At 40.2% G+C, this 13597-nt stretch overlaps 1 protein-coding gene across 2 annotated transcripts; it reads left to right on the forward strand.

Annotated features, from left to right (window-relative positions):
- The first annotated feature begins 580 nt into the window (after window positions 1-580).
- On the forward strand, window positions 581-10974 carry LOC134563891 (zinc finger C4H2 domain-containing protein-like). 2 transcript variants are annotated; one of them, XM_063422304.1, is made up of 5 exons: window positions 581-860; window positions 3875-4046; window positions 5289-5461; window positions 6567-6729; window positions 7853-10974. In XM_063422304.1, the coding sequence occupies exons 1-5, from the start codon at window positions 712-714 to the stop codon at window positions 7964-7966; spliced, it is 771 nt and encodes a 256-aa protein (XP_063278374.1). In that variant the 5' UTR covers window positions 581-711; the 3' UTR covers window positions 7967-10974. The 2 variants fall into 2 exon arrangements, with proteins under 2 accessions (XP_063278374.1, XP_063278375.1); XM_063422305.1 differs by lacking the exon at window positions 6567-6729.
- Window positions 10975-13597: the final 2623 nt, after the last annotated feature.

Below are 13597 nucleotides of genomic sequence, written 5' to 3' on the forward strand. Positions count from 1 at the left end.
CTTTTCCCGGGAGAACTTCTGTCAAGTAAGTTTCGCTGTTTGTGGGGTTCGTATTGTTTTGTTTTTATTGTTTGAAATTGTTATAATTTGATTCTAAATTTTGTAATTTGGATGTTAATAAACCAAACTATTGAATTTGGCAATAAATTTGTCCTGGCGTTTATAACATAGGGAAAAGTCCTTAAATAATGGAGAAAGGGAACAAAACCATTTTCTGTTCACAAAACATCTTCTATTCACAGCTGCTGCTCATTCATTATATGTTCCAGAAAACTGCAGAACTTTGATTTGATGAGCAATTCAGTAGAAAACTCAGAGCATCCAGGAGAAAACAGCATTGTGGTAGTAGTGAATACAGCATTCGGTTTTGTTAAAGCTTTTAATCAAAATCATGAACCCATCAACAGCCTTCTAGTGCATTTTTCAACGAAATGCTAAACATTGCACAGATCTCGGACGCCTTCTGCTCTTTTTGCACTCCTAACAACCTTTGGCATAATGAGGTGTGACAGATTGATTGAAAATGTAGTTGCAGGAAGAGAGGGGCAGGCGAGCTTTGCTCTGCCTTGTGGGTGTTGTAGTCGTTTTGCAGCATCTCTGCCTGGGCAGTGATAGGAACCTGGACTCTAAGTCCCACAGCTCCCACTAGAGTCTGCCGCACAGGCTCAGAGCCCATATGCGAGGAGGGGGTGACTACATTGTGTCTATTGTATGGGGTTTTTGTTTTGGTTTGGTTTCGGTTTGGTTTTTTTTTTTTCCCCGGCATTTTGCACGTTTCACGGGAGGTGTAAATCGGGAGTAAAAAGCATGGCAGATGAGCAAGAAATAATGTGCAAACTCGAGAGCATCAAGGAGATCAGGTATGTTTGCTTTGTGCCCCATCGGTTACATGCAGCAGCTTTTTCCTCGGGGGAGCGGAGGAGTTGCATCGATCTGAAAGTAGCTATTGTGCTATCGAGAGAAAGAAAACTACCCCTGGGTTTACGATGAGAGCTCAAAAGACAGTTTTCTAAGCAGGGAGGGAGTATCTGCTGCTGGGAATGCCGCTGGAATGCGTAGTGGAGGGCGATAATGGTCGTGCATTTCCAGAGCACCAGCCCTGAGTGGTAACACGAGAAGGCGGAGTGCGTGAGTGGGAAGGACTGAGCAGCCCCAGCGCAGCTGGGGGGAGTGGTGTCGGGCCGCGGCTGTCGTAGGGGTTTGCTTGTTTGTTTTGAAGTCCTTTGAATTAATATTCCATATTCATGAGGTTCCGAGTCTGTTATTTTGCCCCACTCACTCCCGGGAGGAGCCCTGTCGGGCTGAGAAGGAAGGGGGATGGGATGGCAAGGAAAGCAGTCTGACACCCAAATCCGAGGGCGGACGTGCCGTCGGGGCAGGACAGGCTGGGCAGCACTGCAGGCACTGGCAGAGCCCCACTGGGGTGCAGGACTGGCATCCATCCATCCATCCATCCATCCATCCATCCATCCATCCATCCATCCATCCATCCATCCATCCATCCATCCATCCATCCATCCATCCATCCATCCCTCCCTCGCAGAGGGCGGTGTTAGGGCCCGCCGGGGAGCGGTGGATCCGTGCGGATAACCAGAGGGGAGCGGCTCAGCCTTAGCGGCTTCTCTGCCCTACCCTCCCCTTCCACCGAAGGTGGGAGCCACCGAGGAGATCTCCCGCCCTGCTTCTGGCGCCGCTCGGGGGCCTGGGGATGGGGACACACCGGACCGGGGCTGTTCCTGCCGTCCCCTCCTGCCAGAAGGCCGGAGCTGCCTCGGGCTGCGGTTCACGCAGTGCAGAAAAAACACCAGGAGTTTGTATCTAGCGTCCTTTATAGGTGAGTTGCAGGATGCTTTGGAAGAGGGGGCTCATAAAAGGCCAGGCAACGTACAGCACATGCTCGGAATCGGGAACGTTTTTCCTAACTTTAAGTAGGACATTTCTGCCCCTTGCCTTAGGGCACCGATTTTCAGGATCAGGCGTGAGCTGTCTGTTTAGCTGGAAGTGGTGCAGCCGCAAGCCAAAACACGTTAGAGAGGACAGTGATTTTGAATGCAGCTGGGAGGTGGAAGGCATGCTGACTGGAAACCCCAGAGCGATGAGAAGTGTTTTGAGACATGACAGCCAGAGAGGGGCTATCAGAGAGAGAGCAGAGAGGGCTGGCAGGAAATCACAGTTCCCAGGTGATCACAGGGACTTCTGGCTCGTTACATCATCTCTAGGAAGCATACTTTATCCATGGAGCAAGTGAATTAGGCAGCAAAATATGGGCCTCAGCCTTCTTCACACAATACCACAAAGGTGATCAAAGATCAAGCAAAAATATTTGTCTGTCTAGTATTCCCAAACTACTTGTAGAAAGAGAGTTGACAGCGTTAAGAACAATGATTTTCTACTCAACTGGTACACAGGCTCTGTTTTAGAAAACAGATCTAAGTATGGCCTACTACAGTGTGTGGTCCAATTACTGTAACAATTTAATTTGGGTGGGTTTTTTTTGTTTTGTTTTGTTTTGTTTTGTTTTGTTTTGTTTTGTTTTGTTTTGTTTTGTTTGTGAGAGTGGTATCCTGTATTTGGAAATTTATGGTGCATTCAGTTTTCTGATCACATATTCAAAGGTGATTTACAAACTGCACTTCACGGATTTTTGCTATTATTTTGTGGGATAAGGTAGAGAGCCAAGGTGATATTTAGCTTTAGCGCACAATGAAGTGTCAAAAAGGTTGCTTGAATGTATTTTAAATGACAAAAAAATCAGTGTCAAAAAGCCAGTCCTACTTGCAACATTGATGTCCATTTTGAGTCACCTGTAACAAAATCTGATTAAATAAACCTATTTATTCATTCCCAAATCTTTTAAAAGAAGTTTGCATTTTATGAAGATTTTCCTTCAAAGTAATTATTTCATTATGTTTACAGATTCATCTTTGATAGATTTAGCAGACTTTATTTTAATCTGCATTCCATGTATTCTACAGACAGAGGAGAAAGAAGTCTTCATGAACAAAATCAAAGAACTTTCCCATTTGTGTAGTTGATCTCTATCATGTATTAAAGGCAGCTTAGCTGGATTTTGAAGGGATGTAAGAATCTGTTTTGTATCTGGAATCTGATATCTATATCCATATCTGTATCTACAGATAAATACATCTAATTTGTAGTCAAGGGAATACTGTTTTCAGTAAATCCAGTGTATGCCCACAATCCAAACATATATGCACATGCTAATTTTTATGCATTAAATACTTACACAGAAATAACACAGTCATAAAATTAAGTAAATACCTAAAGACTCGGTGTTCTGACTGGGAGGAGATAAAAGAGAATGAGAGTGAATTTACTGATGAGAGATGCAGACACATGTCATAAATACAAGAGAGGAAACAGAATTTTTTTAGTTGTTCTGTTTTAAATCTCCTTCATGCATATTGTCCCTGCCCAGACCACTCACTTCTGAATACATGTTGTAGAAGTTGTTTATGATACTGTTTTTATCTCTTGCAGCTTTATAAGTGAGAGAGGGAAGAATCCAGGTCATATTACTAGCTATGACACTTGGAATACATAACCATAATTAATTGTCCAAGTGACTGACCCTGCTTTCTGCCATGCTCTGTTGAAACCTGACAACATTCTATTGATTTCATAATTCAGTACAAGGATTCTCTTTCCACTGAAAAGCTCAGCAAAAGAGCTGGCATTAGAATTCAGCAGTCTCCTTGTACCTCACCTCCTCTCAGACACATTTAGTCTCATTCTTGTCCATTGCTGTTATTGCCTTCTTTCATCTATCTAATCCCATATAAACATCTCACAAAAATATGTTTCCGTGACTGACTGTTGTCTCTCCATCTTTTTAATTATCACTGGGATTCAGGAATAAAACTTTGCAAATGGAAAAAATAAAGGCGCGACTGAAAGCAGAATTTGAAGCCCTGGAGTCTGAGGAGAGGCACCTGAAAGAATACAAACAGGAAATGGACCTGCTGCTGCAAGAGAAGATGGCCCACGTGGAGGAGCTGCGACTGATCCACGCTGACATTAATGTGGTATGCGACAGCCCAGCTCAGGCAGGCTGACTAAGACACAGCTGGATATGAATCATGCCACAGGTCGTGGAATTGTGCACATGAGTGAACCATCACTGATTCAATAATGTAGACTTTACAACACCAGCCTAGGGTCCTACAGAGAGTGCAAAGTAGATTTACCTCGGGATAATTGTTTTTTCCCTTTGTAGGGGAGGATATGTTGTCATAATAAGCTGTTGCACTGAGAGGATAGATAACCAAGCCTGTGGTGGCTGTGACTTTACCAGTGATACCACTCCAGCTGTCCCATGGAAATCAGTTCTTCCTGTTAGTCTTTTCTCATTTAGCACCCAGAAACAGAAACTTTGGCAGCTAGGTGGTACTAAGAGATTTTGAGAAAATACATAGTGTTTATTAAGTTCATAGTAAGAGCTGATTTCATCACAGAGTAGAATCACCAAACATCAAGAAGCACCAGCCTGAAGGGAATTAATACAAATAAGAGAAAAAAAAATTTATAAACAGGGAAGATGAGCCAGTTAAAGGGGCTAAATACGGAATATATTTTTAAATACATTTTTTATGTCATATTAGGGCACTTACATGGGATTTTGAGCTCTGAAGGTGTCTCTGTGTTGCACTGGAAGAAAAAAGCTCCAACAAGTAAAAAAGTACAAGCTATGTACTGAATGTGCAGACTGCATTTATTTATGACTTCAAATGTCTGCTCCCCTGTCCAGCTGCATAACCTCAGCCTCTGTTTCATCCTCCTCTCTTTTTCTAGTCAGGTTGTCTTTTTCTCTGCTGCTTTTCCCACTTGCTGCAGTAAGAGAAGCAGAAACCTTTCCTTATCTTGTTTGTTAACTTCTGCCAGTCACTGTTCAGATATCTTAGAAATACAGAAAATTAGTCTATGCTACTTTAAGCTCTTTTTTAACATCTCTTGAGAGTTTTCCATAGCTCCTCACAGGCCAACTTAATTTGTAGCCCGTCTCTCTGCTTCTTCTGTTGTTCAGAAGATTCTACAGGTTGAGTGCACCTTTTTAAAATGAAAATGCATCTCATATGTCACTTTCTGTTGCTGCTTCTTTGCCCATTTTTCATCCTTCCAATACCTTAAGTCTTTGCTTTACTATTGCATTGCCTCCAATCTCTTTCACTTGAGTGAGAAAAATCTTCTCTTCTCTTGTTTCTGATACAATCTGTTGCTCAGCTGGAGAGGAACAGTTCTTTAAAAACATGCCCAACCTCCTGTTTCAGATGGAGAACACTATCAAGCAGTCTGAGAACGATCTTAACAAGCTCTTGGAATCTACTCGCCGGCTCCACGAGGAGTACAAGCCCCTAAAGGAGCACGTAGATGCCCTGAGAATGACTCTGGGGCTGCAGAGACTGCCAGACCTGTGTGAAGAGGAAGAGAAACTGTCCCTTGAGTAAGTCTCCAAAGCAAACATTATTAGGCTTTATGCTTTCTTTCAATTCTACTGGTCATTTTCTCATTTTAATTTTGTTGTTAGGTGGAAAAAAAAAACCAAACCCAAGAGGTAAGCATGAAAAACAAAAGTTAATAAAAAAGGGATGTGGAGCATATGCTTTTGATAACATTCAGTCTGAATTTGTTACAAGGTAAATTTAGATTATTCCAAGCTCCAAACTCTACATACCACGTGCAAACATTCAAGGGTGGTTGCCTTCTAGGTTTTATATTATGTGTTGCTCTTTCTATCATTTTCTTTTTCCCTGAAAACTACTTGTTTATCAAACAATAGTAGGAGGCAATACGTGAAAGGGATACGAACCAAGTATGGGTTGTACTCCTGCTAGTCAGTTTTACTTTTTGCTGCCTGCTCATGGCAGTAGCTTTTAGCCAAATACCTGTAACTGTCAACAAGTTTCCCTGAGGTGGGAATATATTTGGATAATAAATCACAGTCTCATTGTTACGTATAACGTAGACAGGGGAGAGTGACAGAATTAGCTACCATTCAAAGAATAGTGTCCTTTGTTTAACAGGTCAGTTTTAAATGCAAGAGATGTTTTAATAAGCATATATTTATCTTATTGCCCAGCACAATTAAGTTTTCACAGGCACACAGTTTTCAAGATTTCCTTTGAATTACTATGGAAATATTGTTTTACATTCCAAACACCATGACACTACAAAGAATGTATTAATCTGTTTATTAATCTGTTGTGTACAAAAGTTATTAATTTTAACAGAACAAAGTAGAAAAACTGTTTGACAGCGGTGCATCTGAAGCTGCTGTCTATTTTTCTTCTATACATATTGTCTATTTTTCATCTTACTTGATTTATATTCAGTCTGGAATCTGGCTGAAGTGTAGAAATGCAGAGGAAAACACCACATATTTTATTTATGAACTAGTCAATGTGTAGGCACTTTGGCAGTTTGACTCTAGCAGAGAAACAATATAGGGAAATGTGATCCACTGTATTTTAACACCAAATATGCCTTACAGGCTAATGAAATACTCCAGAAGGTGGTTACATTTTTTTGTTTGTCATTCTTTTGTCTAGCTACTTTGAAAAACAGAAAGCAGAATGGCAGACAGAACCACAGGAGCCTCCCATCCCAGAGTCTCTGGCTGCAGCTGCAGCAGCTGCCCAACAGCTGCAAGTGGCCAGGAAGCAAGATACCAGACAGACTGCAACTTTCAGACAGCAGCCACCTCCAATGAAGGTCAGGAGATGGAATGTGCTGGGTTTTCTCTTTTGTCATTGGAATGCATTATGTTTAGAAAGTGATCAGCATTTGTGAAAAGGAAAAATTATGTGTTCCGATTTTCCTTGCAGTGGTTCAAAACAAGAGCAAGCAGCAGACTAAAGTAGTGCCACCAGTCATCAAGGGTTAAAGATAGGAATCTTTTATGACTTAAGAGTCACCCTCAGCAGAGATGTAGGCAATCCTCACTCCTCTTGTGTTTCACATGGGAGCAAGACATTTAAGAAAGAAAACAATCTTGGCAAAAGAAAAAGGAGTAGCTCTTAGTTAATGCTGTATGGAGTCATATTAAAAGTAATACACATATTTTATGAGGGAAATTACCAATTATATAAATTACCAGGAAAGATGATTGCTTCTGCACTTGATATCTTCAAAATTAACATGTGGATTAATGTAACATAATCACAGGCACTTAAGTGACTGTTTTACTCAGCTCCTTTTGTAGTGAGAAGAGTTAATACTCTAGTTACATTGGGATATTCATCCCATCCAGGATCCAAAAAGTCACTAAGAAGGCAAACTGATATAGGTATGGCCCAAAGTAATATACTTACTATCTGTAGTTAGGCAATTGAAAAGCCTTTCTGCAAATAATAGGCTTCAGTCAAACATATAATTAAAGGGCTTAGTCTGGAGCAAAAGGGCAGAGTTCTGTACCTTGTGTTAAATATGAGGAATTCATCCAACCACCTGCTCCTGCCCTCAGTTCTGTGACATTGCTGTTGGCCATCACTAACTTCTCTGACTTAGTGAGCTATTAGGCAGGTAAACACCTTTAAAACTGTAACATGTAACATCACTGTAACATTTAACACAAAATAGAATTTAAAGTTACTGATACATGTATGAACCACATGTCTGTGGAAACGTAGTTTTAATTCAGTGAGATGCTCCTGTTTTTCAGTTGGCCTGAAATTACAATCCACATACCTAGATTGTATAGAATGTAGCACCAGTTTGCTTTTGAAGGTGGGGAGCCTTGTTTTTGTCTGCACTGTAACTTAGAGTGTGACACTCAATAACCCATGTACCAATGCCACTGTGGTGTTTGTAACAAGAGGCTCCAATTGCATTTCAGGCATGTTTGTCATGTCACCAACAAATCCATCGGAATGCACCCATATGTCCACTCTGCAAAGCAAAGAGCCGATCTCGGAATCCCAAAAAGCCCAAGAGGAAACAGGATGAATGAAACCCAGAAGATTGACAAGCTGTGTGACCTGTCCCAGTACTCTTCCAGTAGAACGGCAAATTTGCCCAGACTTTACTGAATTGCAGACTCAAGTATGACTGTCTAATTGTTTTCTATTTAAATGCAATGTAAGCACAATGTTCCTGCTCTAAGCTCCTTCCAGTCTTTAGGATTTGGTTTTAGGAAAGTAAATATTACTGGTGCTACAGTTTAACATTTCAATTGTTCCATCTTCTGTACTCCTAAACAAACTGGAATTCTTTGTGCAAGCATCCTAAATGTCAGGCAATTTCTATTGACCATATGTGATTACCACTAATGCTTTTATGTTCTCTTTTTAAAAAACAGATGTTACTAAAAGATTATTCTGTTTTCTCCTGATAACAGGAGACTATTCAAAGTGCTGAAATAGCAGACTGTCTGTTTCACTGAAGAACAATTTGTTTTCCAGTCTTGTAAGACTGGGTAGGTTTGGGTATCCAGTGGAACTCCTTTTAAACTGGAAATGTTCAGGGAAAACAAGATTTGTTATACAGAAAATCAATGCATTAAGGACGCATGGGTTTTCATTTTTATTTTCATTTTAGAAGTTGATTGTACTATTCCATCAAACTTGACTTAAAACTTGAAAAGGTACTGGCTGCATATGAATTTCTAAAAATGATATAATTTTCCATGCTTTAACATCTTATCAGGTTATTATTTTCAGCAGTCAAAAGACTGATTGACTTAAGAACAAGGCTGAACTGAACTGTATTAGTGGTTCTCCTAGGCTGTATGCCTGACCAGCACACTGTGGTTCTCTAGGAAACATGCATGATATATCCCAGATCTCTATGTGCACAGACTGCACATCAGCCATTCTGCATGTCTTCTCTTCCTGGTTTCTACAGCCAAAATCTGGCAGACATATCCTCCACTGGAGCATAGGAAAGTTCAGGTATATGCATGAGGAACAGTGTCAACTAAAAATTATGTATTTCACCAGAACCAACGAGATTTGGTGTCATTGTCTTCCCTCAACCAAAACTCACTAATTTTTTGTCTTTCAATAGGTCATTTTCAAATAAGCTTCACTTCAAGCCAGTTTGTTTTCTTGTTCCCTGTGTGCCAAAAGAACCCTGACTAAAGCATCTGGAGTAGATCACTCCCTGAATGTCTTTCCTTTGTTTCATGTAATGTAACAAAAGTTCTTGCAATGGGCAAGATGGCAGTGATCCACTTACAGAACTGGCAGTTCAAATTTACTTATCTCTAATCACAATTTTGCGACCACCTTTGTTGCCTGAATTGATTTCAAGTGTTAAATATTCTTTTCACTTACTCAGAGATGCAGTAACTGCTTGTTCACATTCTTCTCTCTTTAGCCCAGGTTTCTCTCTACTATTATGTTAGAGTGGTTATATTGAGAATTTGGCTTGTTTTATAGGAAGAACAGGGAAGCCCCAAGTTTCTGCTCCAAGAACTTTGCCAAATGCTGGCAACTGTAATAAATCCACATGCTGCAGTTTTGTTCACCAAATCACATATGTTGTCATTAATTTCCTAGGTCTGCCACAAAGTACGTGAATAATTTACTGAATATAGTCCTAAAACTGAAGCCGGGTTCAGGAGATATTCCCCCATTTTAATGTTACATAGTAAAATCAACATCTGTCAGCAGCAGACTGAATGTGAACTGCCTAACCCTGAAATTATATGAAAAGCAGATTCTCCTAGCTGAACTACAGGGATTTGTTCTCTGAGATAGCAATAATGGAAGATACTCTGACTCCATGCTCCAAATGGCAATAGTGCATTTTGCATGTTTTGTAGCACAAATACTGGATTCTACTGTTTTAAATGTCACAGTGGTCATATGCTCTGTGCCCTGTTCAGAGCAATTCCTATGGAGTTGAAGGGAAAATGCACAGAATTAAAAGACAGCATGTGGAATTCCCCAAAGTGCATATATGAGAGCAGCATACTTTGATGGTAGTTGTACATAAATTTAAGAAGTTGTGACAATGGAGTGGGCGAAAGGTCTGCAATGAAGTAATGTGAATAGAAGGATTGATTTTAGAGACTTGGACTTACAGTTCTGAAATAGGTAGGGTTAGTCATAGTTGTTCTCACTTCACTGTTACTTTGCCAGGTTCTTTCTTGGGAGATCCCTGAACTGAAGTATACTAAAGGATGCACCATTTACTAATTTAGTACAACAGTTTTGTATTTTTACTTTTTTAAACTAGTCTCATGTGCTCTTGTGTTTTACAAGGTTAGAGGGTTTTTTTTTAAAAAAAAGGCGAATATGACATACTGTGTTTGCATCAATTGTACTAGTATTTACAAATTTTCACTTTCTTTATGAAGTTCTGCCATAAGAATAGCATGGATTGCTAAGAGTGAGTGTAACTGGAGGTAAGTCAGCAGGGTGCCCTGGCTGCCAAAAGGGCCAACCTCAACCTGGGGTACATCAAGCACAGCATTGCCAGCTGATTGTCTCACTCTGCACTGCACTGGTGAGGCCTTAAACACTGGGGGCAGTTTGGGATGCCTCAATGCAAGAATGACATCAGACTATCAGAGTGTTCTAGAGGAGGTGTGTGACCAAGATTGCAGAAGGTCTGAAGGACAAGACCGCTGAGGAGCAGCTGAGGACACTTGGCTTGTTCAGTTTGGAGAAAAGAGGGCTGAGGGGTGCCCTCATCACAGCTTACAACTTCCTCAAGGGGGAAGCAGAGGACGAGGTGCTGATCACCCTCTGATGACCAGCAACAGGATATGAGGAAATAGAATGAAGCTGCATTGAGGGAAGTTCAAATTGGACACCAGGAAAAGGTTCTTCTCTTCTCTTCTCTTCTCTTCTCTTCTCTTCTCTTCTCTTCTCTTCTCTTCTCTTCTCTTCTCTTCTCTTCTCTCTTCTCTTCTCTTCTCTTCTCTTCTCTTCTCTTCTCTTCTCTTCTCTTCTCTTCTCTTCTCTTCTCTTCTCTTCTCTTCTCTTCTCTTCTCTTCTCTTCTCTTCTCTTCTCTTCTTCTCTTCTCTTCTCTTCTCTTCTCTTCTTCTCTTCTCTTCTCTTCTCTTCTCTTCTCTTCTCTTCTCTTCTCTTCTCTTCTCTTCTCTTCTCTTCTCTTCTCTTCTCTTCTCTTCTCTTCTCTTCTCTTCTCTTCTCTTCTCTTCTCTTCTCTTCTCTTCTCTTCTCTTCTCTTCTCTTCTCTTCTCTTCTCTTCTCTTCTCTCACTGGTCCAGTGACCCAGGGAAGTGGCCAAGGCACCAAGCCTGTCAGGGGCTGAGGAGCACCCAGGTGACACTCTTAGCCATACAGTTTAATGCTAGGTAATCCTACGAAGAGCTGGGAGTTGGATTGATGATCCTTATGGATCCCTTCGTAGTTGAGATATTCTATAATTCTACCCATTTCAACGAGATAAAATATGTATTATGTACTATGTATTATGTATTAGACAGGGAGGGAAGCGGTGTCTTTCACAGGGAAAGAGTATTCTTTCTCTCACGGAATAATTACAGAAGTTTAACTGAAGAACTCTCCTCGTGACAGCCTCAGGCTCTTTTCTCCCAGGCAACTCTCTCAAGAGACTGGAGGAATAATTATGAAATATTGATTTCTTGGTGTTCAGACAGAAGAGGAAGCTGTCTGAAGTACAGCTCTTAACACAAGTCTGCGTTTTTGCTTCACAGAGCAACAATGGCTTCTTCCTTTGTATCTGAAGTCTTTGTGGATACTTCTTCACTTCACTTAAATTTATTCCTATTCGGGTCAAATTCTCCGAATAGCCACAATGAGACCCTCCTCAAAGCTTAGGAGGCTTTTATACTGAAGCCTGGTTTAACCCTTGTTGTTCTGTTTTTGAAAGGGTATCCAAGTGACAAAAAATAACTGGATTCTCTTGGTGTAGATGGTTTCCAGGGTCTTTTCCTGGTTCATCACTTGCCTCAAAGGATGATCCTGTTGTTCTGCTACCAAACAGAAAAAAAACCCAAAATCCCAAACCTTTTGCCCTGCCATCAAACCTAAGCTCAGAAGTAAAAGGATGCAAACACTGTACTGCATCTAAATGCTTTGCTGTAAAAATTTTCATACCCAAGCTGGGGTGGATCAGTTGTCCAGACTTAAGTGCCAAGGATACCATTAACTACATAGAAAATGGAAGGTAAATTTAAATACTTGCACTTCCTGAATTCAACCTTAGCTTTCCAAACAGGATTCCAACTGAACCTGACTGTAGCTTCAATTTACATAATCTAAATTTGAAAGAATAGACATTGATGTGTTACTTTAAATAGCATACTATTCAAGAAATTAATACTTCACTAGCACTTTAAAGAAACAAAAAGTGCTTTATTCATTTATTTTACAGTTTTCTAATTCCTCCAGCATATGTTGGGTTTTAGTATTTAGGTATTCTAGCAATATCTGGTGTTTTCACTGGCTTCTGTGTTTTAAGTATTTACTCCTGTGCCTCATAGGAGTAACAGTGTGAGATCTGTTTAATTTGTCTGTACAGTCCTTTTTAATAAATGTTTGTTTCATGCCATGTTTTCCTCCTGCAGAGTATTTTCACATCTGTTATTTGCTTATGCTACTAAGAAGCCCAGGTGGTAAAACTCAGTTCTCTGATTATACAGGATACACTTAGCCACAAGTCTATTATACCTTTATAGAAACTTTATGGATATAAATCATAAATAAAGGTTTAAAGACATAAATATTTCTTTCTGAGAAAGAAAGATCCCTTCCAATGAGCTTTAGAAAACACAAAGGAAAAGAAGATAGCATGACAGGTTTTAACCTAGCCAGACTTCTCAGTTTTCCCTTCTAAAGTTAAATTTGAAAGCGGCAGGAAACACATTTCCTTCTCCAACTTAAGGTACAGGTGAGCTGTGTTTTCAGGAGCCCTAATTTGCCATTAGGAGATTGTATCTACCAGTGCTTGCTAGAAGTTGCTTCTCTCATCAGACCTGGAGACTGAGGAGTTTATGGGAGCACTCTCTAACCCAAGTCTGTCAGGAAAGCCCACATATGCTGTATACTGCTAGCAAAGGAGGTAACCTACTGCGTGGTAATGAAAACAGTTCTGAGAAACAGCATAATCCATTGGCATAGCTGGATTCAGAATGTCTATCCCAGACCTCACAGAGTCTGGAACTCGAGACTGGTTAAGTATGAGTCGGCGCCTTTTTTTTTTTTTTTTTTTTTTTTTTTTTTTTTTTTTTTTGGTGAGGTACTGTGTACAAACACACATAAACTACAAAATCAAACAAGTATCCCGATCTTCCTTTGTACCATAACTAAGCCAAGGCTAAAGAGATGATTTTGATATACTTTCATTTTGTTTAGCAATACGAATTGTTCAGACTTTGAAACAACCTGCCCTAATTTCTGTTCACCCTGCTGCTTTTTTCAGTTTCTTAATCCTAATCTCATCTGTAACATTACTTGTAACAGTAGTCACAAAACTAATACACATTCATACCTTTCTAAGAACTAACGCTGAAACATTCCCTGTAACTAACATCAGTTTCCATCAGTTTCTTGAGCTTAGCAAGATTCTGAAGTAAAATGAGTTTCAAACTCCTGGATCTTCCTAAATCTAATTTTAAAATTTAGCATTAAAAATCATCTAATATAT

This window comes from Prinia subflava, chromosome Z (genome assembly GCF_021018805.1).
Source record: "Prinia subflava isolate CZ2003 ecotype Zambia chromosome Z, Cam_Psub_1.2, whole genome shotgun sequence".
Taxonomy (NCBI): domain Eukaryota; kingdom Metazoa; phylum Chordata; class Aves; order Passeriformes; family Cisticolidae; genus Prinia; species Prinia subflava.

Bases quoted from the DNA above. Each gene is read 5' to 3' on its own strand.
- LOC134563891 (XM_063422304.1), top strand. From the start codon at position 712: ATGGGGTTTTTGTTTTGGTTTGGTTTCGGTTTGGTTTTTTTTTTTTCC. The intron at 5,462-6,566 runs GTAAGTCTCCAA...TCTTTTGTCTAG, and splicing joins GAAGAGAAACTGTCCCTTGA to CTACTTTGAAAAACAGAAAG. The intron at 6,730-7,852 runs GTCAGGAGATGG...ATTGCATTTCAG, and splicing joins AGCAGCCACCTCCAATGAAG to GCATGTTTGTCATGTCACCA.